This window comes from Euphorbia lathyris, chromosome 9, assembly GCF_963576675.1.
Source record: "Euphorbia lathyris chromosome 9, ddEupLath1.1, whole genome shotgun sequence".
Classification (NCBI taxonomy): Eukaryota; Viridiplantae; Streptophyta; class Magnoliopsida; order Malpighiales; family Euphorbiaceae; genus Euphorbia; species Euphorbia lathyris.
The window spans coordinates 65,471,350-65,496,354 of record NC_088918.1 but is presented as its reverse complement, the minus strand read 5'-3'; the positions used below and the strand labels follow the sequence as shown (position 1 = coordinate 65,496,354).

General features: G+C 33.6%; 4 protein-coding genes across 4 annotated transcripts; 2 read left to right on the top strand and 2 right to left on the bottom strand.

The window, feature by feature from the left end:
* Positions 1-461: 461 nt before the first annotated feature.
* LOC136205151 (uncharacterized) lies at positions 462-1,988 on the top strand. Its single transcript, XM_065995642.1, has 3 exons — positions 462-740; positions 1,075-1,401; positions 1,487-1,988. The coding sequence occupies exons 1-3, from the start codon at positions 677-679 to the stop codon at positions 1,636-1,638; spliced, it is 543 nt and encodes a 180-aa protein (XP_065851714.1). The 5' UTR covers positions 462-676; the 3' UTR covers positions 1,639-1,988.
* A 4,671-nt stretch (positions 1,989-6,659) lies between these two features.
* On the top strand, positions 6,660-7,534 carry LOC136206221 (dihydroneopterin aldolase 2-like). The gene is made up of 3 exons (XM_065997189.1): positions 6,660-6,848; positions 6,931-7,135; positions 7,226-7,534. Exons 1-3 carry the CDS (start codon positions 6,845-6,847, stop codon positions 7,428-7,430), a joined length of 414 nt encoding a protein of 137 aa, XP_065853261.1. The 5' UTR covers positions 6,660-6,844; the 3' UTR covers positions 7,431-7,534.
* Positions 7,535-7,657: 123 nt separating this feature from the next.
* LOC136207393 (uncharacterized) lies at positions 7,658-10,424 on the bottom strand. Its single transcript, XM_065998658.1, has 5 exons — positions 10,323-10,424; positions 9,593-9,754; positions 8,739-8,849; positions 8,493-8,559; positions 7,658-8,411 (listed from the first exon to the last, which is right to left on the bottom strand). Exons 1-5 carry the CDS (start codon positions 10,422-10,424, stop codon positions 8,131-8,133), a joined length of 723 nt encoding a protein of 240 aa, XP_065854730.1. The 3' UTR covers positions 7,658-8,130.
* Positions 10,425-11,868: 1,444 nt separating this feature from the next.
* LOC136206187 (laccase-7) lies at positions 11,869-15,239 on the bottom strand. The gene is made up of 6 exons (XM_065997145.1): positions 15,040-15,239; positions 14,799-14,950; positions 13,629-13,873; positions 13,406-13,534; positions 12,355-13,308; positions 11,869-12,220 (listed from the first exon to the last, which is right to left on the bottom strand). The coding sequence occupies exons 1-6, from the start codon at positions 15,127-15,129 to the stop codon at positions 12,090-12,092; spliced, it is 1,701 nt and encodes a 566-aa protein (XP_065853217.1). The 5' UTR covers positions 15,130-15,239; the 3' UTR covers positions 11,869-12,089.
* Between the last annotated feature and the right edge of the window lie 9,766 nt (positions 15,240-25,005).

The following is a 25,005-nucleotide window of genomic DNA, read 5'->3' as shown; positions in this document are numbered from 1 at the left end:
AGTAAACCACAGTCATTATTTTGCTAAAGTTGAATACCTCAGTACTCGTTTTGACAAAAAGTAAACCACAGTCCTTTATTACTTTTTTTTTTTTTTTTTTTTCCTCCTATATGAGGTTACTAGAACCACACGAATTTAAGAAAAACTTCAAAATAAGGCAAAGAATGTGTGAATTAGAAGTAATTACTAATAATAAAAATAAAATTAATAAGGGGTTGAAAAGGTGGCGTATAGAAAAATGATTAATTAATTGGCAACTGCCATTTGGTGTGAATTTGAGGTTGGCAGAAAGTCTAGGAAACCAAACTTCCCAACACGTCCGTCCCCACTTAAAGATTGCTGTTTGAATGAATTTTGACTGCTTAATTTTAGAAAATTCTTCGGAAAATTAGGACAACCTTAACCTACCACTTAACTATATTTAGATGTACCCCTATTTATAGAATCCTAATTTCTCAATTCCTCCAAATCTCTCCTTCTACCTATTTAAACACAAACACAAAACTCAGAAAAACTCATCAATCAATCAATCCCATCAATTCATATTTTTATCATCAAAATTGAAATAACAGAAAACAACCCCTCCTCTTTTTTGGAAGGCACAAAGTTAAATTAACTCTTGTGCCTCCCCTCTTCCCCCCTTCTTCTCCTCGTTCTTCGTTACCCGAAACATACAATGGCCTCTTACAAACTCCCATTGCTTCTCTTCGTCTCCTCCCTCTTCCTCCACGCCGCTCTTGGTATGTAATCCTTATTTCATTCCCGTCTTTTCTTTGGTCAGGGACGGAGAGAAAATAAAGAGATTATATTTACCGACAGATATTTGCGTCGCTAAATATAATACACCCGTCGCTAAAAATAATCCTCCGTCGTAAATAAAAATTACAGCCGTCGCTAGCGAAAATGAATTTGGTTTTAATAAATTAGCGACGATTGATTCCGTCACTAATTCTTGGGATCCGTAGTTAAAAATTGGCGACGATGTTTTCCGTCGCTAATACTTAATTATGTAGGATCTGTAGTTAAAACGCGTTTTCGTCATTAATTGATGTGGGATTTGATTTGATTATGCAGGGGAGATAGTGTGCGAGGATTTGCAGAAGGACGTATGTGCATTTTCAGTGGCAGCATCTGGAAAGAGATGCTTGCTGGAGACATCCGCGACCAGAGACGGAGGGATGGAATTTCAATGCAGGACATCAGAGGTTATTGTTGAAAGAATTGCTGATTATATTGAAAGCGATGATTGCGTCAGAGCCTGTGGAGTTGACAGGAGCTGTGTCGGCATTTCTTCCGATGCTCTCCTTGAGCCTAACTTTACCTCAAAGCTCTGCTCCCCAATCTGTTACCACAGATGCCCTAACATCGTTGATCTTTACTTCAACTTGGCCGCCGGTGAAGGTATGCATTTATTATATAAAAATAATAATCGTGTCAATTGAATTTATTAAATTAAAATGTAAAACTAAAATGCGGATGCATACAGGTGCATTTTTGCCCGATCTATGTGAAGCAGCACGCACCAACCCACACCGTTCAATGATTGAGCTGATGAGCTCCGGTGATGTTTCTGGTCCTGCTTCCGGTCCGACCAGTGCCGAGTCAGCCGTGAGCCCTGCTTTTGCTCCTTCTCAGTGATGAATTTATTCGGAGGCTTCTATATTATTTTATTTTTAAAATAATTAGTGTAAAGAAAATTCCTAAAACAATTACTATAATTAAGATAAGTCCAATTGGAGAGGGAATTTTGGAATTCCTTTTATTGGACTTTGGTCGAGTTGGACAGGATTTGTTGCGAGAATTTTATTATTATTATTTTTTATGTTGTTTTATTTTAAAAATTAATCCATGAGTGATTAATAAATACGATATTAACTTTCTCTTCTTTGTTGTATTGTAAGCATAATTACTTGGTTTTATGAGAGTTCATATTAATTCATTATTGTAACAAAAAGAATATTAATATACTTTTATTTTTATTATTATTATTTTATTTTTATAAGTTTTTTTTTCACTTGGATTGTTGATATTTGGAAGAGGTTCTTCCAATAAAATTTGTGAACAGACTTAAACTTCTTTTAGTGATAACCTGATCTGTGCCGTGTAGACCTGTAAAATCGGCCTCTCAATCGAGTAATCTTGTATTCGCCACTGCATGTGCCGTATAGATCCGTAACCTAGATGAAATTAGGCGGCACTAGAGATCATTTGTTGAAGGCGATGTTTTCTCCATCAGTTTCTATAGAAGGGGATCAAATGGACCTATTTTCCTTTCTCGATCTTTGCATTTCTTTCCAGCTTCTCAATCTTTCCAATTCTTCGAAAATTTGAAAATTTTCCTTCTTTTACTTTGGTTTATCTTTTGTTGTATGAAAGTTTTGAGACGGGAGAACTCTCACAACCCAAAAAAGCTCATCATAGTTGATCCCTCTTCTTCCAGCGATTTCAAAATCATGCCTCTCCCGATCCAAAATAATTCTGACAAGGATAAGACAGTAGTGACGGAGAAGAAGTAGAACCCCAAAGCCCGGGTGCAAGGTTTTGTCTTTACATCGTCCTAACTGGTGACCGGTGAATTTGTCCGTCATATATCTAGAATTTGACCGAGTGGAAATGCACTTATACAATTCCAATCAACGCATTAATAATGGATATAGCGAGGACAAAGATGATTTTATCAGAATTTACATTCAGTTACTAACTATAGAAAACCTTTATAATCCTGACTTATGATTGAGCAATTGATTTAATCATAATCCCGATTGTCAAATTTAATTTTTTAAATAAATGACAAAACTAAAATTGTTCTCAAATTACAACATTCATATAAATTACCATTCTTTTATGCACCTTTTAAAAAATGTAAGAATATATGTAGATCTGTTCATGAACCCGCTGGTCCGCTCAATCCATCCATCATGGGTTGAATTTGGATATGTATATTCATTATTTGACCTGGTTCGGCCCGAACCCGTACTAATCCGCACATAAAATGGATTGGACTTGAGATTTTTTTTGAAAATCCGAACTCACCCGGCCCAGCCCACTCCTTATATATATATATTACATGATTTCTTGTAAAATAGGTTACAAAAATGTATATTATCTACTGTTGTTTTTTTACGAGAACAGTTTAATTTATGATAACAACAATTTGATTTTATTAGAATTAAAAATTATAAAATATAACTTCAGGTTTCATTAGTAAATTAATCAATTAAATTTTACTTGCAATTTTATTTGTTATAATTATAGTAAAAAAATTTAATATATATATATATATATATATACACATATTAGTTGGACGGGTTGGACTGGATTTGAAAATTTGTTTCTTTAACCCAATCCAGTACGGCTCAAGTCCGATGTAAATTAAATACGGGTTGGGTTGGACTTGGACAATGTAAATATATAGGTCTGACCTATGTAGATATAACCCTTTATACATCCATGTTCCTCTCTTAGAATGTATTTATATTCTTTGGTTTCCACTTGTAAATATATTATATATATACCAATAATCATAGTCAACTGTAAATAGTAAAAAAAAAAAATCATAGTCAATGGTCACCAGATGTTAAAGTTTTTTTTTAGTTTTTTTAGCTATTATAAATACCTTGAGCTGATCAATAATAAGACACATAAACAATTCTTTTACTATCAAACACGAAATGTACTATAATTCATTCGATGCCAATTCCTAACCAAAATAAAGCATATAGAGGTAAATCAAACTCGTTGCTTGGATTGGCTTTTGGAATCTTCAGACTGTTCTGAACTTTTCTTTTTGTTCTAAAAGATTATAATGCCAATTCAAATATGCATTTTTGGTTGATCTAATACAGTAAAACCTCTATATAGGAATACACTTGGGACCAGGCTATTTGTATAACAATTGAGAGGTTATTACTAAATAGAGTTTGGTATAATAAAATTTCTCAACACATAAAATTTTAAATTTTTAACAATAACAAGAACTCTCTAATTATTATTATTCAGAAAATATTTATGTAAAGTTATTTGACACATTGATTTAGTTTTTTTTATCTTTGCTAGTAAATCTTTGAACTTGCGAGTACTTAGTAACTCACTTGCATGAATACCTTCTTGTTGAATCCAAAATGTTTCTAACATTTCAAGAATATTGAAAGCTTCTTGGCATGTAATCTTTTTCTATTTCTACACTATCATTATCTGCGGGATTATCTTCTTGCTCATTTTGTCTAATTGCATCAACAATTTCTTCTTCACTTAAAGCATATGTAAGTTGTTGCTCAATAGTTTCAATTTGTAATTTGTGTTTCCAACTCATAGATAATTTCAATAGTTTTTTTTAATATTTTATAATTTAGTTTGAATTATATATATATATATATATATAGATATATATATATATATATATATAGATATATATATATATATATATATGGGTGAGATCCAGCGTGACAAGGGCTTAAGTTGTGACAAGGAGCTTATTGTATAACATAACAAAACTACGTAGTTTTGATGATAATTAAAAAGGGCAAGATGGCAAATTGGTAAATAAAATGAAAGATAGGATAGAGAAAATTGTTTTATTTCTTTTCTTTAAAATACATTTTCCCGACATCTCTAACATCGTTTTTCGAAAATTTTTATACTATTAGACTCGTCTAAATTAAACGGTCATTTTAAGATCCCTGAAGCTCAAGTAAAAAAATTTCCGGTGAACGGAATCCGGGTGGGCGTTTTCCGGCGAGAAAAAAAGTGCCCAGAAAATTCTCAAACAATTCCAGAAAATGTAAAACATTATTCTAAGAAACTTTAATTCTTTGGTCGAAATAGGATTTCTTACGGTTTAGTCCCAATAAAACTTTTTCCTTAATTTTATCCATTTTACATGCTTCAGCAATTTGTTGGGACTATACCGTAAGAAATCCGGCTTCGACCCAAGAATTAAAGTTTCTTAGAATAATGTTTTATATTTTCTGAAATGTTTTGAGAATTTTCTGGGTACTTTGTTTCTCGCCAGAAAACGCCCACCCGGATTCCGTTCACCAGAATTTTTTTTACTTGAGCTTCAGGGATCTTAAAATGACCGTCTAATTTAGACGAGTCTAATAGTATAAAAATTTTCGAAAAACAAGTTTAGAAATGTCGGAAAAATGTATTTTAAAGAAAACAAATAAAACATTTTTCTGTTGGAACCATGCAAGTATTATGTTGGAACAAATGGTACACTGATTTAGAACAATGTAAGTAGGACAAAAAAATGTGCCCAGAAAATTATCAAAAAATTCGAAAACATGTAAAACATCATTTTAAGAAACTTTAATTCTTGGCTCAAAACGAAATTCCTTACAGTTTTGACCCAATAAATTGTTGAAGCATGTAAAATGGATAAAATTAAGGAACAAGTTTTATTGAGACTAAATTGTAAGAAATCCAGCTTCGACCCAAGAATTAAAGTTTCTTAGAATAATGTTTTACATTTTTTGGAATTTTTTTAGAATTTTCTGGGCACTTTTTTTCTTGCCAGAAAACGCCCACTCGGATTCCGTTCACCGGAATTTTTTTTACTTGAGCTTCAGGGATCTTAAAATGACTGTCTAATTTAGACGAGTTTAATAGTATAAATTTTTTCGAAAAACGAGGTTAGAAATGTCAGAAAAATGTATTTTAAAGAAAAGAAATAAAACAATTTTCTGTTGGAACAATATAAGTATTATGTTGGAACAAATGGTACATTGATTTGGAACAACGTAAGTAGGACAAAAAACGTGTCCAGAAAATTAACAAAAAATTCCAAAATATGTAAAACATTATTTTAAAAAACTTTAATTTTTGGCTCAAATCGAGATTCCTTACAGTTTTTACCCAACAAATTGTTGAAATATGTAAAATGGATAAAATTAAGGGAAAAGTTTTATTGGGATTAAACCGTAAGAAATATCGCTTCGACCCAAGAATTAAAGTTTCTTAGAATAATGTTTTACATGTTCTGGAATTTTTTAAGAATTTTCTGGATACTTTTTTGCTTGCCGGAAAATGCCCACCCGGATTCCGTTCACGGGAATTTTTTTTACTTGAGCTTCATGGATCTTAAAATGACCGTTTAATTAAGACGAGTCCAACGGTATAAAATTTTTTGAAAAACGAGGTTGGAAAAGTCAGAAAAATGCATTTTAAAGAAAAAAATAAAACAATTTTCTCTTTCCTTTTATTTACAAATTTGCCACCTCCTTTTGGTTAATTACAAAATTGGTCATTGTCACACAATAAAACTTGTCACACCATGAGAGATGTGTCACACCTGATCTCTCTTATATATATATATATATATATATATATATATATATTACTATATAGAGGCATAGTTTCTAAAGGTGAGACTTGAAAAGTGTATAACAAATAACGTTTGAGAGGTTATTCCTAATTATAACTGGCCCAAGTTGGGACCGAGTTTTTTTATAACAAAATAGAGATTATTCTTATATAGAGTATTCTTATACAGAGGTTTTACTGTATAGCTATTATTTTGAGAATTTTTATATTTCATTTTATTTTTAATTCAAGGAGTGAAACCGGCAAACCAAACCAAACTGTAATTCGGTTTGGTTTGATTCGGTTTTACTGTTTTGAATTTTAACCTATACCAAACCTAACCTTCCTCTTCCCTCCGCCTCACTCATTCTCTGCCTTCTGTGATTTGATTCTGCCTCCACTCTCTTCCGTCACCCATTCTCCCTTTTTTTGGTTTCGCCCCCACCTCCGTTCTCTGCTTAATTGAGAGTGATTGGATATTATTAATGATTGGATCTGGATGTTATTAAACCACAATTGAACTATTACGGAGGTTTCTAAAATGGGTATTTCTTTGCGAAACTTGATGGCTTCAAAGTGCATTGGGTTTTTAAATAACTTCTAGTAATGGTGTTATTGATTGATCAGGATCAACAATGGAAAATGGGGATATGATTGGAGGAGACAAACTGATATTAAGAGGGTTGAAATTCCATGGATTTCATGGAGTAAAACCTGAAGAAAGGGTATTAGGTCAGAAATTCTTGATTGATGTTGATGCCTGGATGGATCTCAGGGCTGCTGGTAAATCTGATCAGCTGTCAGATACTATTAGCTACACCGATATTTACCGGTGAGCAATTTCTCAATCCTTTAACATTCTTCTACTCTTTGAGAATTGCAATTTCTTTTGAGCATGATTATTGAGTTGGTTTTTGAACAGCATAGTTAAGGAAGTCGTTGAGGGAACACCGTATAATCTTCTGGAGTCGGTGGCTCAACAATTTGCATCTTCTACCCTGAGTAAGCACTCCAGAATATCTGCTGTGCGTGTCAAAATTGGGAAGCCCCATGTTGCTGTTCATGGTCCTTTGGATTCTTTGGGAGTTGAGATTCTCAGGCGTAGAGGTGTTGATACTCTCAAATAAACTGTCATTGTTTCAGTACTTGTTTTGTCTGCAGTTGAATTTCTTTTTGATGTCAGTTATTAACACACTTTATGAATAATGTATTGAATCTGCGCCTTACATCAGTTGAAATATGTTTTGGGGGAATGGAAATAAGTTAGTATTGTGAAATGGTTGTGAGGTCAGACAGAGGGCATGTTTAAGCATCTTTTGAGAAGAATTGTGGAGAGAAGGCACACATTATACCAAAATGTTCTGCCGTTTATTACCAAGTACGACTAGCATTGCACTTGTTTCCATGGCTGAACAAGTTTTTCACATGGGTCATGAGTTCCTTTTCTGTTCTATGAGTGAATGCTAAATCTTGTTGCAAACAGTAGTTCAAACTTCAAAGCCTAAAATCTATTTGGATATGAGCAGTTAATCTCTAACATTTCCTTTAATTAGTGTCATCCTTACATTAAAAAAAAAGGAAACAAAAAGCTTATCCCCAAGAACTCTATCTGCCCGACTAGCACTTACAACCTTGATAAAAATGAATAAAAAGGAAAAAGCATTCCTTGGTCTCCAAAGTTACTTTAATGGAAAATTGTGAATCTCAGAAGAAGCAAGTGCTGCTTTGCTTGCTTTCCAGCACTTTGGCGCACACAATGTTAAAGGACTGTCTAAGCTAACTGGTAAAAACTTATTACAACTTAACCATCAAAATCAAAGCTGTGCCTTATACCGCCACACCACTATGGGTATTGGTAGTTCTATTGCCTTTGCGATTCCAAACAGGAGTGGTCTCAATAAGCTTGTGTGGCACAAGCCTCCTTTCCTGCTTACTCAGGTGGCGGAAATTGTGCACTCGTAGCCTCGCAATCTTGGCCTCCTCCTCAGGGGTTGTCTCCCTCACAACTATTGTCAGCCGACACTCCGGTCTCTCTTTTATTCCGGCTCTTCCCCTGGAATGGTAGGAAACTCTCTTCTGAAAATTTCCTTTTCCAACAAACGCTTCAGCTGCACAGTATTGAGGAAAATTGGTGTTAGTGCAGTATCTAATAAAATCCCAAAATACTGGTGTTCACTTCCATTACTTACCAACAAGGAGACGATTCAGATCCAGACCGTGATTATGAATTGCATTTGCTCTGGCTGAATGAATAACCTGCAACAGGCAAAAATTGTTTGATTTCTTTATCTTTAAATTCAGGGCCAGTAATTGAACAAGGACAAAACAAAATAGATAAATTCGGAAGCCTGATTCCTAGAAGAAACACAGAGTTACATATATTAAAATCTTATTACTACTTATAAGGAATGAAGGTCGAAGGATCGTATTGAAACCTGATAAACAGTTTTCGAAGCTCGTTTTATCGTCACATGTAACTGTAACAGTGCATCTTCGACACGCATGCCACGAACTAATGCAGCAACCAGGTTGATCTTCTTAGGACTCTGAAACCAGCAATCTTAAATCAATCAAACAACTAAGGTTCATCCTGTCAGGTTTTTTTATTGTTCTATCCTATCTTGCACTTCAATTGAGAGTAGAATATATGTAGACTACCTGTCCAATAGGCGAAACAATAGTTTGGCCTGTGTACTAAGCCGAATTTTTACTTTTGGTCCCGGACTTTGATTTGGTGAGGTTTAGCCCTGAATTTTGATTTTTGTTAAAATGTAGCCCATAATGAGTGGAATCGTCACGCTTGAAACAATGAAATCCGTATTCTGAATGAAGAAAAGTGAAGTTCTGTTCATTAACAAGTATATTTTCGTGAATGTCCAACATGATTATTGTGTTCAAAGACTAAATCTCACCAAATAAAAGTTCAGGAATCAAAAGTAAAATTTGGCCCAAGCAGGAAGGCCAAAATCATTTTGCCCTATCCATGATGTCAATCCAAAGTAGAGTAAGTAGCCTACCTGTCCAAGATCTAAGCAGAAACTACTATGGGACTAAATGATATTTGAATATAAATTGAAATGCACACCACAGATCACGAGCTTTCTACATATGCATCGTTCACAACCATGCTAAACAATTGATGAATACCGATATTTTGGATAATGCATAAATAATATCTTCTATAAAGTTAATTTTAAAATCATTCTTTTACATCATTCAAAATTTTAGCAGCAAAAAGGGATTTTGGTAGAGACTAAAGATAAATAAAATGCAATGATGCAGATCCCACCTGTTTTATGCCCTTTAGTATAGCTTGAACTGTCGACGGTTTAGAGGCTGCTTTCTGTTCTTCAGTTTTTTCACTGCTTAATGGAGTCAAAGCTGGAATCAAAGGAGACCGAATTGGTGTCTCAGAAGAATCAGCTTGCAATATCCTTGAACTTGAAATGCCCTACAAACATGAGACAAAACAAATTATGCAAGTGTAATGGAGAAAATATAGAAAGACAGCTTCTGTGGTTTTGTCAGCAATCTATTAAAAGAAAAACGGTTTTGTCAGCAATTTCTGCATGAAACAATCAGAGATCTAAAAACACACAGGTGGTATGGACATTCTTTAACCAACAAATTGTGGGATTCGTTTTGATTTAGTGATTTTCTATGCCAGTCTTAATGACAAAAACTATATCACAATTATACTTGCAGATGGTCTCCAGAAATTATCAAGCGTCGAGGAAACAAAGGCCTGCTACACAAGCATCTAGACAATGAGAATGTGGCATGCAGGGACCAGGTGCAGGCACACTATTATGAACTTGTAAATGATGTCTGTCAAACATGCTTTAGATTTCTGAACATCTACCAACATGTTTGATAGAGGTTTTGGAGGCACTGAGTTGAATTATGTATAATGGTTTAACCAATTACATTAAGTCACAACTGTAATCTAAGGACATGAACACCCATAAATTCTATAAGTCCTGATGCAATAAAGGGTAAGATAATTAAAGATGGCATACCAACTGTTGCGAACACTGATAAAAAGGCCTTGGATTGTTGACAGAAGTAGATTTCCATAATCTCTGTAAATACGGTAGTTTGCCTGCAAAAGTGATCCACATTACTAGACCATCAATTTGAGAGAAAAATCTTCCACAGTAGATATTAAAATGATTCAAACCTATGAAGCATGTCTACCCTATCTTGCAGCCATGTCTGACATGCATTATGCCCAGATTTACTCATTGAATTTAACATCTTCAGACACGTGCGCTCATAAGGAGTCTTGGCCCTATGTACTTTTAAGAAACAATAAAATTCCTAACTTCACGTCCAATTATGTTACTCTTTGCAGGAAAGAGCAATGCAAGATCTACAATCGGTAGATAATAAACAAACTCCTTCATGTGATTAACTTTATAGGCATTGTTACTCTATGCATTTCAATTGCAACAACATATCATGCATATAGTATTAAGCATATAAATAATTTAAGTTTAGAAGTCATGTGTTCCATTGGTGATCTCTTAATATAGATGAGTTTTAGAATTCATGTATTCCGTAGGTGGTTTACGCCACGATGTACCTTATTCAATGGCAGTGGATAGGGAATCAACGGAATCTCGTCTGGAAGGACTGGGAAAGACGCACAATGAAGTGAATAAATCCTTGATGGCGATGCTAGCGAAGAACAGATTCACAGAGAAAGAAGCAGCAAAAATATGGACACAAACGCGGAAGAAGAGAGAGATGGTGGGGGTGGGGGTGATCACGGACGGGTTAGGTTAAAAAACCGAACCAAAAAAACCCCAAACCGAGATATGCTAGTAAATTTTAAATTAAAATGAAATAAATAGGCGTAATACATCACCAAGCTCCCTGAACTTGTCTAAAATAGTAGATTGATTCCTTCAATTTTGTAAGTGTCTTACCAGCTCTCTAAATTTGTTTATTTCGTATCACCAACTCCATAAATTTATCTATAAAATTATATTAGCTTTCTGAACTTTGCAAGTGTCTCACTAACTCCCTAAACTTGCTTATTCCGTAACAAATTGAATAAAAAAAAAGATACATGGGGACATGTCCCCTTACAATACAATCAATAACATGATGTATACTATGGTATGGTATGTACTTGTCTGGATTTAGAACAAGTGGTTAGTGTTGTTAGTATATCGTGTCCTGAAAAAAATCACTTGGAAGCGGAAAGTGAATATTGAGGATTCTATCTATGCGAGAAATTTAGATAAGAGAAGATCATTAACGTGTTATGTCTTTACTCTTGGAGATAAGCTATTAGGATCAGAGTAAATAGTAAAATCTGAAGTCATTAAAGAAGCAATATGATTGAAAAACAATATAAATTAAGAACATAGTTGATTCAACTGTTTATATCTATTATTTTTTTGTTAGTTGTTTATTATTGCAAATAAATGGTAGAATTTAATTAATTTTCATTATAATATATTTATCAAATAACTGTTTTTCAATTTTAACTATGGACTTTTTATTTTACCGTTAGGAGTGAAAAACAAAATAAGCTGAAAAAAAGAACTAAATGGATGATAACGAAAAGACATTTATTCATATGATCTGAATAATAAATTTCAGAAAACAATACAATTTGAACTTGAAATGTATTACAACATTTGACAAAATAACAATCAGAAAGAATTAATTATGCACGTATACAAACTTAATTATACAAAATAAATATATATAAATTCAACAATGAATAAAATTGGGGTTGAAATGTGTTTCATGGATGGGTTAATTAGTTCTAATTAACATTGGGGCAAATCTGCCGGTGGAGGTGGCAAGGTTGACCCCAGAGTCGGTCCATTTTCAACTACAAACGCTGTCGCTAATCCCCACGGCAAGTGCACGTCTAAATGACAATGCATGAACCATACACCTACAAAAAAAAAAGATGTCAATTTTTGACACGGTAACACAATTTACACTGATGATATGCTAGATCTATAATTTTCGACAGATTTAGCGACGAAATTAGATAAGGAAAACACCGTAATAAGAAGAAAAATATACCTGGATTATTGGCTTTGAATCTGATGACTGCCCAACCACCCACCGGCACTCCAATAGTGTTACGCAACTGGGGATTTACAAGATTAAACTTTTTAGGATCAGTTGCGGGATTATAATTTCCGAATCCTTGAGCCAACACATGAAAATTAAAACCATGAAGATGCATAGGATGATTCTCAATCGTAATCAATGCGGTATTTTGCAACACCATTTGCACCGTCGAATTGTACTTCAACACCTTAACGCTCGTCGTTTTGGGCGGAAATAGCAGCGACGCATCATTACCGATGCTAGCATTTGTGTAATCAAATTTCACCGGCGGCTTATTTGGGAAATTCGGTTTGTAAATTCCGCTGACATTAAAAAAGTGCGCCTGCAACAGCGACAAAGTCGTCGGTAATTGAAAAGAATGGTTGTTCATGCTAGCAGCGAATCTCTGTCCATTCACTCCTTGACACGTGGCATTTGCTCCACATGGCTCCAGTCCAAGCCCAACTGTCACAAACATGTGCTCATCGATGTGACGTGGAACCGGAAGCCAATGTGGACCTCCGGCGAGACCGGTGATATTGCTGTAGAACTTAAAAGCTGTCGGTGTGTCGTCAGTAGCTGGCATTAGAGGCATAATAGGATTTACCGACGGAGTTGATCCTTCATAAGTAATTATGCCTCTTGTTGTCGTGTTATCGAATGGTACGCCGGCCGCACTAGCATATGGGCTTGCTGCCATGTAGTAAGAACCGATTGGCTGGTCCGCCGTTATCAGTACATCAGTGGTCATTCCCGGACCGGTGACAACCACGTCGGTGATGTAAGGTTTGGTGTAGGAGGCGTCAACCGCGACAACTGTCATCTTGTGATTGGCTATCTTGAAGAAGAGTTGATTATTGAGTGCAGCGTTGATTATACGCAAAAGATAGGTCTTTCCTTGCTCCACCTTAAGCTTGTATGTCCCTGATTATTTATTTATAACACAAATCCGTATCATTTGTTAAAATTTCATTAATAAATTAATAAATGGAGCTGTCACGATTCAAACCCAATTACTTACTATTTTGGGAGCAAGGATAAAGATCACCGGGCAACCCATTGATCGTATAGGCATCGGAATTGTTAGGACCTCCACCGGATGCAAGTGCCTCATTTTCGATATCAATAATATTAGCATTCCAATATTCTCCTGTATAAATCAAAATTGCGGAGTTTTTTAATCAATCGTATAGTATAATTAACATTAATAATGAAATGATTTAATTAAAGTATATATAATATACCTAATAAAATAGGAACTTCTTTGTCGGGTTTGGGAAACGGATAGGAATGACCGGATCTTGGCCGGATAATGAGAGCACCGTAAACCGTAGCACGAAGAGTTAAGAAATGAGCATGCCACCAAAGAGTACCTTCTTGTTTAATTACCTTAAATTTATAGGTATAACTATTTCCAGGAATTATAGGACATTGTGTTACCATATTAGGTCCATCTGCCCATGCACTTAGTTTTTGAAATATTCCATGCCTGCATAATATTAATATTAATAATAATAATAAGTCCACCAAATTAATTAAATTAATTATTTCTATAACATAGACTAATTGACACTGATACTTGACTATAAAATAATATCTTAATTAAATTTCATATTCCAGCTATTTTCCGTAGAGTAGAATATATGTAATATAGGAGATAATATAGTCAAGAAAAATAATTAAGCAAAATTTTCACGTAGCTTTTGAATAAGTCATCCAGAGTTTTGCAAATTTTCTTGTTGGAGTCCATTATTTCTCAAATGGTGTGCAGTTATTCTTCGGTTTTCAAAATCGGACCGGTTAAAAAACCCAAAAATGATAGAGATTACGAGTTAGAGGTTCAACTGAGTTTTAATTAGGAGTTTAAAAAAATATATGGAAAATGATAAAAAAAAATTCATTTATCATTATAATCTACTAAATTATTTATAATATTAATAAAAATTATATTACTAACAAATAGTATTTTTAATTTAAATTTATAATATCTTAGGATATCGAATTAATAAATTCATTATAAATAATATTTTCATAATATAAATATATCACTTTAACAATGATTAGTATAATTAATTTATTAATACTAATGTTCTTTAATATAAATTTATATTTTAATTTTTTTAAAAGAAAAAAAAAACTAATTCAAACTTAAAATCAAACTCGATTTAAACGTCCGTTAGGTTTTTACCGGTTTTGAACAATATTATATTTTATGTTTCTCTAAATCATACCGACTCTCTGGTTCAACCGGGTTGAGCATGCTAGGTCGGGCATGATTTGACAACAATGGTGATTAATAACTTCTTGACCAACCCATTAAAAGAAATGTAGTAAAAACAACTTTTTGTCAAAAAATTAATAAATACGTGGTGCGTTAGCCGTATAATAAAATTGATGTATTAATTGATTAGTACCAGTGAATAGTAAGATTGTAGGGAGACATATTGAAGACATGAACAATAAGGGTATCGCCTTCTCGAGCTCGTACTGTCGGACCGGGGAGACTACCATTGACTGCAGTTATCACTTGCTCATCGCATAGACGGCGAACGGTGAGGTTTTTCACCTGAAACAAACCATTTAGGCCAAAACATTACAATCAAAATCAAATGGTGAAAAGTAGTAAAAAGTTGTTAATTTAGCAAAGGAATTTACATGGAAAGAGTGCTCCACAATTGCAGCAGAAGCAAAGGAATATGTAAGAAGAGCTAAACCACAAAATATCAAAAACTGAAACCGTAACATATTTGTTGAAATTGAAATTGAACCCAATCAAAATACTATAATTTAGAAGAGAAAACTATAACTTTTAGACCAATTAAAATGTTTGTGTTGATGTAATAATATGTGTAAAACAAAAAATGAGGATGCAATATATATAGTAGTAAAGAGTTGATGGAGTCATAGGATTGCGTAAAAAAAAGGGTTACTATAAAGATTATAAATTTTTAATTCATTATTAGGGATTTGAATTAATTCGTTATCCACCGGCTCTATGTTAGGTCTATCAAATCTATCTATACAAAATAGACTAGTCTTCTTCTTCTTTTTTCTTTTTTTTGGTTAGATGCAATAGACAAGTCTTTTTAAAACTTGTTTCTTTGTGCAAAGCAAATTAATTCAACCTTAGTGTTTCTAATGCTTGCTTGGATATTGGGAAAGAATGGATTGATATAAAAGTTTAAGTCGATAGATAATAGCGTTACATGTTATGGGACATTATTGTAATTAGGAAAGTTATAATTATGTAATTTGTCTTGTCTACCAGAATTTTATAGTGGATGGGGCGCAATAGACCCGACCAATGAAAAGAAGTATAAGCTCATCGGAAAATGATTGGTGTAAAGGAAAAAAGTGTACAATTGTCATATTTCTATTGATAATGTCTAATAGACCGGGACTAGACCTCGGCATGGGCCGGGCTGGGCCAGGCTCGGGCTGGGCCTGTCGGGCCTGTGATAAAACCTGATAAGCCCAAGCCCAGCACAAGCCCACACTAATTAGATTCGGGCTCGGGCCGGGCCAGGCTCGGGCCTAAACAAGGAATCCCAAGCCCGTCCACCCAAGCCCATATCTATATTAAAAAAAGGGTAAATAATTATAAGGTCCTTATGTTTTTGCTTAACATATTAGTAGGTCCATCATATTATTATAAGGTCCTTAAGTTTTATTTTAATCAACTCTTTAGTCCTTCCGTTTGTTTTTTGTAGATGAAAGTCCAAATTGCCTACTTATTTACATAAAAAAAAACTTATCTCTTAGTTTCAATTTTTTTTTGGTAACAGTTTCAAATTTATTCTAAATAGTTTTAATGAAATTTATATACACCAAAATTTATATAATTGTATATACTAATCATTAAAAATGTACTTTTATTCTCTTAAATTTTTATTTTTTAATATAATGCCTTTAAACTAATATGAAATATTAATATTTTTTTAAAAAAATCATATATTTTTTTCTTCATTTATAAAATTTATTAGAGATAAATAAAAATTACTTTTTACAATTCATATAGAGATAAATAATAATTTATTAGAGATAATTTTTGAAATATTTTTTATTCATTTTTTTAGTCAATAAAATTTAGGTTATTAAATTAAAGCTTTATGATTATATAAAATTTAATAAATTAATTATTCAATGTTGTAGAAATTATGTGGGAAAAAAGGAGAAAAAAACATAAAGTAGGAAAAATAGATGTTTTATTATTAAAACATAGAGTAAAGGGTAATTTTGGTATTTTGAAATTTATTTGGTATTAGTTTGATCATTGATTCAAACATAAGGACTAAGGAGTTGATGAAAACAAAAACTGAGGGACTATATAATTATTTCTAAAAACAGAGGGACTGACTAGTGTATTAAGTAAAAACACAGGGACCTTATAATTATTTACCCTTAAAAAAATCAATTAAAATAAAATATTAACTTTTTTTTATAAAAAAATAATAAACATAATAGTTAATAAGTCTTAGAAAAATATAACAAACTAATAGTTAAGTTCGAAATAAAATTACAACATAACAATAAAAAATAACTATCAAAAATTACAACATAACAATAAAATATAGCTATCTAACATTTATATAATTAAATTTATAAATATATATATAACGGGCCAGGCCCGCCGGATATTTACATAGCCCAAGCCCGCCCATTTACTAAACGGGCTTAATCGGGCTTGGGCCGGGCCGGATCTGACACTAATTTTATGTGTCCAGGCCCGGCTAAATGGGCCTGGGCTCGGGCCGGGCGGGCGGACTCATCAGCCCATGGCAATGTCTAACCGGGACCATTGTAGAATTTTTAGTTTATCTACCGATGGTTCACATTGTTATTATTGTATATTTATATTCTTCCTTAATCATAATATACAATTAAGTCACCTATTCTCTTTATGGTATCAGAATCAAAAACCCTAATTTTTTTCCATGTTCGCTATGTCTGTTGCTTCTGTCGTCTACTCGACAGCTATAAGTGAGACAACTTCTACCATTAACATTCCATATTTATTAAACACCTCGACAACCATTGTTATTTCATCATTGTCAAACACCTCAGTACCTTTTGTTTTTCATAATCCCTTCCTTACATCTGCCTTGTCCACTAATGGACTGGTACCCACATCTTCCACATTCTCTACCATTAGTTATTCGAGCTTTACCTATGCAGACAAAATCACATTTTTTCATTCCTAAACACCACTATTTAATGGACAGTGAAACTGACACCGAAGAACTTTGTGCTATGGAAAATACAACTATATTGTCCTTTTTACGAGGATATCATGATGCTAATCATCCACCACCATCAAAGCATCTCACTACAAATTCTCCATCTTTTTTGTGATTCGGAACAATGAGACCAACAAGTGTCGAGTTGGATTTTAGCTTCCATCTCATCATATCTTTTACCTCAAATTGCCAATGTCGATACTGCAGTTGATGCTTGGAGTAATTTGGTTTGTGCTTACTCTTCAGGTTATCGCTCGTAGATTCGCAATTTGAGAACATAATTGTAAAGTCTTAATCGAGGTAATAATACAATATCATATATTCTAAAGGAAACAAATATTCCAGATCCATCAGCATCGCTTCAACACAAACTGAGTGAAGACGATCTTGTTAATGTGGCTCTAATGGGATTAAGGACTTCTTATAGATCATTTGTTCGTTCTGTTGAAGCACGTTTGGGGGTTGCTAGTTTTGATGATTTGCTTGGTCTTCTTCTCAATAAAGAATGATAATTGGAACGAGATATGGTCACAACATCGATAACACTGCCTTATATTCTGTTTGTCCTTCTAGTTAGTCTAATCATAAAGGAATAAAAAAAAAACACATAACATAGTTGAAAATAACTTTAGATGGAAAACTTGTAAATCATGACAGACGACGGAGGTGAGGCACGCACACTATTCCAAAATCTGCTTAAAATAAGAGCATTTTGGAAGACTTTGGTTGGGCGTGATTTCACGCCCAACGTGAACTGGGATCCCCGACCCAAGCTGAGGTCGGTGACTTCAGTTGCTACTATTTCGAAATATTTAGGCTCGACCTCAATCCCGGTCAGCAACATGGACCCCTTGAAATGGCCTTTCGCACATTCCTTACTGTCCCGATGTATTCCAATCACTCTCGCATCGTTTGGCACGTCTCGAATACTCGCATTGTCCCTTTGCATAAGTTTTATGTTTGCATCAGTAAGTTTGATAGTTTCTCATTTATGTAGAGTTTTTTTTTTTTTATCATTTCTTGTATTTCTCCCTCTATGACTTGTCTTGTTTTATTTACCAATACGAGTGGTTGTGGTATGTCTCCCTATATTGGTATTATCATGTTTTCCTTCATGGAAAGATAGAAAATTTTTATCTACTGTCACATAGATTTGACTCATTAAAAGATCATGAAGTCATTCTTGGAGAAAAAGACTCCAAAGTCGATTTTGAGTGAAGTGGGTTTCCTGTCGTTATATCAAAAACAGTTTCAAACACTGACTATTATTTCTCTATCACGATCTATGATATTGAAGATGCAGATTCAAACTCCTCTAGTAGTTCTCGATTGTAAGTTTTTAATTACTAAATTGTATCAAGATGTACTATTTTTTTCTAGGAACGGAACAATTACATTTTCTTCTAAAAAATAGATTCGGTTAATTAGCCCTTTAGCTATTAAGATCTTTTAATGAATATTAGAATTTTTTTCCGTACAATTGTAGTCACCAATTTAAAATAGGAGAGCATCTACTATAATTCTGGTGTAATACACCCAATCAATGAAAAAATGAATGTATACCACTTTAATTATTTAGAGATGATTGGTATTAAGAACAAAAGTTTGACAAATTGCACCAATTCATTGGTAGGATGTATTGCACGAGGAGTATAGTAGAATTTCTCTTTAAAATAGCGTAACAGATATCAAAGAATCCATAAAATACAATAATTTGATTGGAGGACTACGGATTTTTTTAGGTAATTCATGATTAGTATACCCAACAAATCAATTAATGTCACGTGTGTATATTTTTTTTTCTTTACATCAATCATCTGGTATGCAAAACGATTTTTATTTGTCAACTGCATTTCTCGGAAGACTACGGATGCAATAAGGATGCCAATTAGGACAAGTTATTTTGATTTAGTTTTCTTGTTTTTTAAGCTAATATGATAATTAGAGATAATAACCTCCTAAATAAGCCAAAATGGTCTATGAAAATATAATCATTTTTTACATTGAAATTTGTAGCTAGCAAGATTAGAAATATAATACAGAAAAATGTCTCAAAATGTCAACTACAAAACCGTGGATTTTTAGAACTTTTTCCAAAGAAAAGTATATTATAATCTTGCTAGTTAGCTAGAAATTGGAAATTACAGGAAAGGAAATAAAACACGTGTTGACTGAACTCTAAAATTGGCGAATTTCCAGCATGCATTTCACCTGCCTTATTATCAATTTCTAAAAATCCTCACTTTTCTTCAATATTCTTTTTGTACGCAACAAACAAATTATACAAAACCATATACCTACATAAAACCACTTACATTCCTTCGCATTTCAAATCAATTTTGTTCTTACTAATTAGTAGGATGAATACTTCAAAATCTATCATAAATTCGTTCAAATTTGACTAATCTAATAGCAGTTAACTCTTCATTGTAGAACTCGTGAAAATGGTACTTTAAGTAATTTTAAATTTTGAACCTTTTGGTGTTGGGGTTATTTATGTGTTGTTTGGTTAGGGGAGAAAAAATGGCTATTTAGAAAGATAAAACTCCAAAAATGGTGATTCGGAAAATGGAAAACGTAATTTCATAGTAGAGGTGGTTCTACACAACATTAATTCTCAGACTTTTATATTTTGAAATTGTCAACAGTTATTTTGAGGACTTTTATTTTTATAAGAGGTCATAATATTAGTAAAAGACAAAGAGTTAAATAAATTTTATATTAGATTTTAAAGTTGAGTGACTATAATGTTAATAAGAAAAAAAGTTGAATGATCATTATGTAACCTATATATATATTTAGGTTACTTGAGAGTTACCTCACACACTAATCATTTGCCTTTCATAATAGAAAGATATTTGATTTGGTAGTAATGTGATAACCGCGTATCTGAATTTGTCCATATGTCCAAAACGTCTTGGCAATCTTCCTCAATATCCACCAGTAAAACAGAACCGAAGGTCAGATGGGGCCTGTGTTCGACGAATCTGTTCTGATGCCTAAGTCAGTTTATGATTTAGGAAGGATTGAAGAGTATAGACTAGTTGTGAGATAATAGTTAACGTACCGTATCTTGTGGCTATACATGCCTATATATAGGTTTTTAGTCTGAAGTCTTCATTAACTAGGAATCCTTATGAGCCGAGGAGTTCCGTGTCTCGTAAGGAGTTTTTGCCCTAGGAGGAATCTTTTGTTATGTAGAATTCTAGTGTTCTCGAATGTTCATTTGCTTATAAGAGACCAAAACTCTTAAGACTGCATTTAAGCATGCTCCTTTGCATGTGATCCTTTAGCCTAGAAAGGGCGATGCTGACGTCACTTTATATGATGTTATTTTGCATGATATCATATGCTCCCCCCTCTTTGACTTAGAAATTCTTTTTGAGATATAAGGGGTAAAAGAAATGATCTTTTTCGATTTATTCCTTGTTGATTGCATGTACTGGATTTGTACTTATTATTCTGGCTGGTTCTTTCTCATGCTTTGCTAACGTATCATCTTCTTACTTGATCTGGGGCTTTATGCGGGCGACATGTTATCGAAAAATGGTGATCTATGTTTTAATGACGAGGAGCTTTTAATGCACTGGTTTTCCACCTTTTGGCGGTCTTTTCATTTTCTTATGAGTCATTTCTACTCTTCTTATAAAGGTGTTTCATTTCTTTTTATTGCCTTACCATTTTTTCAATTGTTGAGGACCTATTGGCTTTTTTGATTCCAACACCTCTCCATTTTGTTTTCTGTTTTAGTTTTTGATCTGTGGAAGTGGTTGACCTCTCTATCTACAAAGTTTTTGTAACTGTCCACCCTATAAGTTGTGATATCTTTACTTTCTATACTTCTTCTTTTTTATTTGATCGTTGTTCGCAATGGGTCACAAGAACTCTCATACTGAGAAGGGTAAGAAATCTCGAATTGAGAAGGGTACTACCTCCGGGGAATCAGAGAAACCTATAATCCCCAATCTTTGAAATTACAAGCAACCTTCTATGATGGATGAACTCACTTTGACGAAGTTGGTGACTCGTTACTCAAAATTTTCCCATATAGGGTTTGGAGTTCCAACCCCTAATCAGGTAATAATCAGTGCCCCAGAAGGATATTTGGGTTTTTATGAAATTTTCCTAGAGAATGGGATTCATCTCCCCTTTCTCGATGGTGTATTGAATGTTCTGGAAGAGCTGGAAATATGTCTGACGCAGTTATCTCTGAATGGTTGGCAAGACTTGCTGGGTTTGGTCAAAATATGTGAAGATTTGGACTTTGTGTTAACTGTGCCCTTGTTTCATCATTTTTGGACCCCTATGGTTAGAGGAAATGATGACTCAATTTAGATTTTGAAGGTTCCTTCAGGTCATCTATCTTTTGTTCCAGACATGCCTTCTAGCAACAAGAACTTCAAGCCTTCTTGGTTTTGGATGTTTTTCCATCTCTGTGATCAGTTGTGTATAATCTTCTGTTTCGTGACCTTCACTAATTTTATGAAAGTGACAGTACTTACTGTTGCTTCGACCCTTTTTTAGTTTAGGTGGATACTCGATTATCATCTCGTTATCCTCTACCCAAAAGAGCTTTTCTTTCTTGGGAGCGTTAAAGGTGAGTTGTGGTTTATTCCTTTGCTCTCGAGGCTTTTGGGAACTTCAGTCTTTGTCTCTAGATTGCTTTTCAAGACCTGAGTCCGTTCTAAGCAAAGGGTTCAGTTTGTGTTCATCCCATCAAGTGTAACTTCATGCCCACTTCATGAGCTCTTGGAAATCCATTAGCCTGAATGTAATAATGCTTTGCTGAAGCACGAGGCTTCGAAAAATTACTTGCATGGCATCAATATCTCCTCCAACACTGAATTCTTTGATTCTGATGGCTAGGGCTTGGAATTTCTCTCTTGGAATTTCTCTATCAATTAAGCTAAAGATTCTCCTTCGGCTTGAATCGTTTAGTTGAGACCTTGCATGGATTTTCCCTCTGGTATGGATGTGATGAAGTGATCTACAAACGCTTCAACCATTTGATTGAAATTATAAATGGACTCAGAGAAAAATTGTTCATACCAGAAAGCTGCCGATTCTTTCAAAATCATTATGAAAAGACGAAAAAGTATTGCATCTGTTGATGTGGTAGTCTCCATGATTTGTCTGAAGTTTTTAACGTGATTGACTGGATCTCTACTGCCGTCATACTGGCTGAAGTTAGAAAATCAAAATCCCCTAGGCATTGGCTGGCGCTGAATCTCCTTAGACAAAGGTGTGCAAAAATATCCAACGCACGTATCTGGCCTATCCAACACTTCATTTTTTAGGAGCTCAAATATACCCTTCTTGCTAAATGGTGTTTCTTCCTCTTCCTTTAGCTTATTTCGCTACAAATGTCTATTCCGGTTGCTTGAGGGCTTCGAGAGAGATCGACGTCTGCTCCTGTTGCGTTCCCTAGATTGGTTTCTCTGCCTTTTTTTTGGATTTTTTGTTTTTTTCCTGACGTTGGGGAGGTGTTCTCGACCAAAAATATCATTTTGTAGGATAAGGGCTTCGGGAATGACCCTTTGGAATTTTAGTGGATTCCTAGTTAGATTCTACTGCATGAATAAAGTTGCTTCAGAGATCCTCCTCAACTTTCTATAATTGTCGCTTAAGGTATACCATCTCTTTTTCATAAGATGTTTTTGCATCATCCATCTCCTTTTGCATCGTTACTAAATTCTGACCAAACCTTCAAGAGACTTCTTTTACCAAAAGTTGGTATTGAGGCTCTAACTGAGCTTGGCACTCCGCTTCCTAATTAACTTCTTCTTTGTTATTTTGATGAATTTCTGATTGAACATGAATGGATGCAACCATCTTTTAAATGATCTAATGTATCGTTGATTTATCAAATCCATGCTCATCGCACCAATTATAATCTCGTATCTGAACTTGCCTAAGTGTCTAAAATGTCTTAGTAATCTTCCTCGATATCAACATGTAAAACAGAACCGGAGGTGATACGGGGTCGGAGTCTTGTAAACTCGCTCTGATGCTTAAGTCATTTTACGATTTAGAATGATCAAAAAGTATAGACTAATTGTGATATAATAGTCAATGTACCGTATCTTGTGTCTATACCTGTCTATATATGATTTTTAGTCTGAAGTCTTCACTAACTAGGAATCCTTATGAGTTAAGGAGTTCTGTGTCTTGTAATGAGTCTTTGCTCTAGGAGGAATCGTTTGTCATGTAGAATTCTAATGTTCTCGAATGTTCTTTTGCTTATAGGAGACAAAAGATCTTAAGACTGCCCTTAGGCATGCTCATTTGCACGTGATCTTTTAGCCTAGAAAGGGCGATGCTAACGTCACTTTGTCTGATGTCATTTTGCATGATATCATAATGATAGTTAAATTAATGGATTAAATAATTTAACATCATATTCTTAATTCTCAAGAAGAAACGGTAATTTTATTGTAAATTTGTTTTGATTTCAGTTCGATAACATAAGAATTAGGGTTTTGATATTTGATTTTTTTTTATGTTTAAAATTTCGTTTTGATAATGTAAAAATGTACTTTAATCAACAATTAATGTTTCTATGAAGGTTTTTTTACATTAAATTTGTTTTGGTTAGATTTCTGATCATTTTGTGGCCATTGGAGTCAAAATGGAACTGTCGATATTGACAATCATTCGTTTTTTTTTGTTGTCAAAATGTTTTCATACAAACTTTGATATTAGCAATTCAAGTTTCAGAATAAACTTAATACATAGCTTTGCAATATTATATTTGATACTTTTTCCAAATTCGAGCTTTTAAATTGAGTTACAATAAAATAAATCTTTTCGCCATTTTAATCCTCTAAATTTTCTTTATCGATTCAAAAAAATTCAGAGCACTTATTAGCAATGTTATATAACCGGTTCGGACATCAAATCAGATTTATAGTTGGATCACAGGTCACTTGGTCGGATCAGATGACTTGGATTGGTCGGATCGGATGACGTAATAAATAAATAAATAATATATATTAAATATATATAATTAATTTAAAATTATTTTTATAAATTATAAACAATTTTTGGTTTTTTTTTTATCAACTTGAGGTTTAAATATATAATGGATAAATGAAGTTTAGAATAATTTGAAATATGTCAACATATTCTATGCCATGATATCTTTTCAATGGTATATTATAAGCTCAAAATGGACAAGTGATGAATGACAAATTAAAGATGATCAAATAAAATTAATTTTTCCGATCTCACATAGAAAGAAAATGAAAATTTCTGCTAGTTTATAAGTAAAAGACTTTTACAAGTCTTTGACAAATGATTAGGAGAAAGACTCTCATGTATTCAATCGAATCACTACCGAATTAGAGGCACACTTATATAATATGCGCAAAGCGAATATCGCATG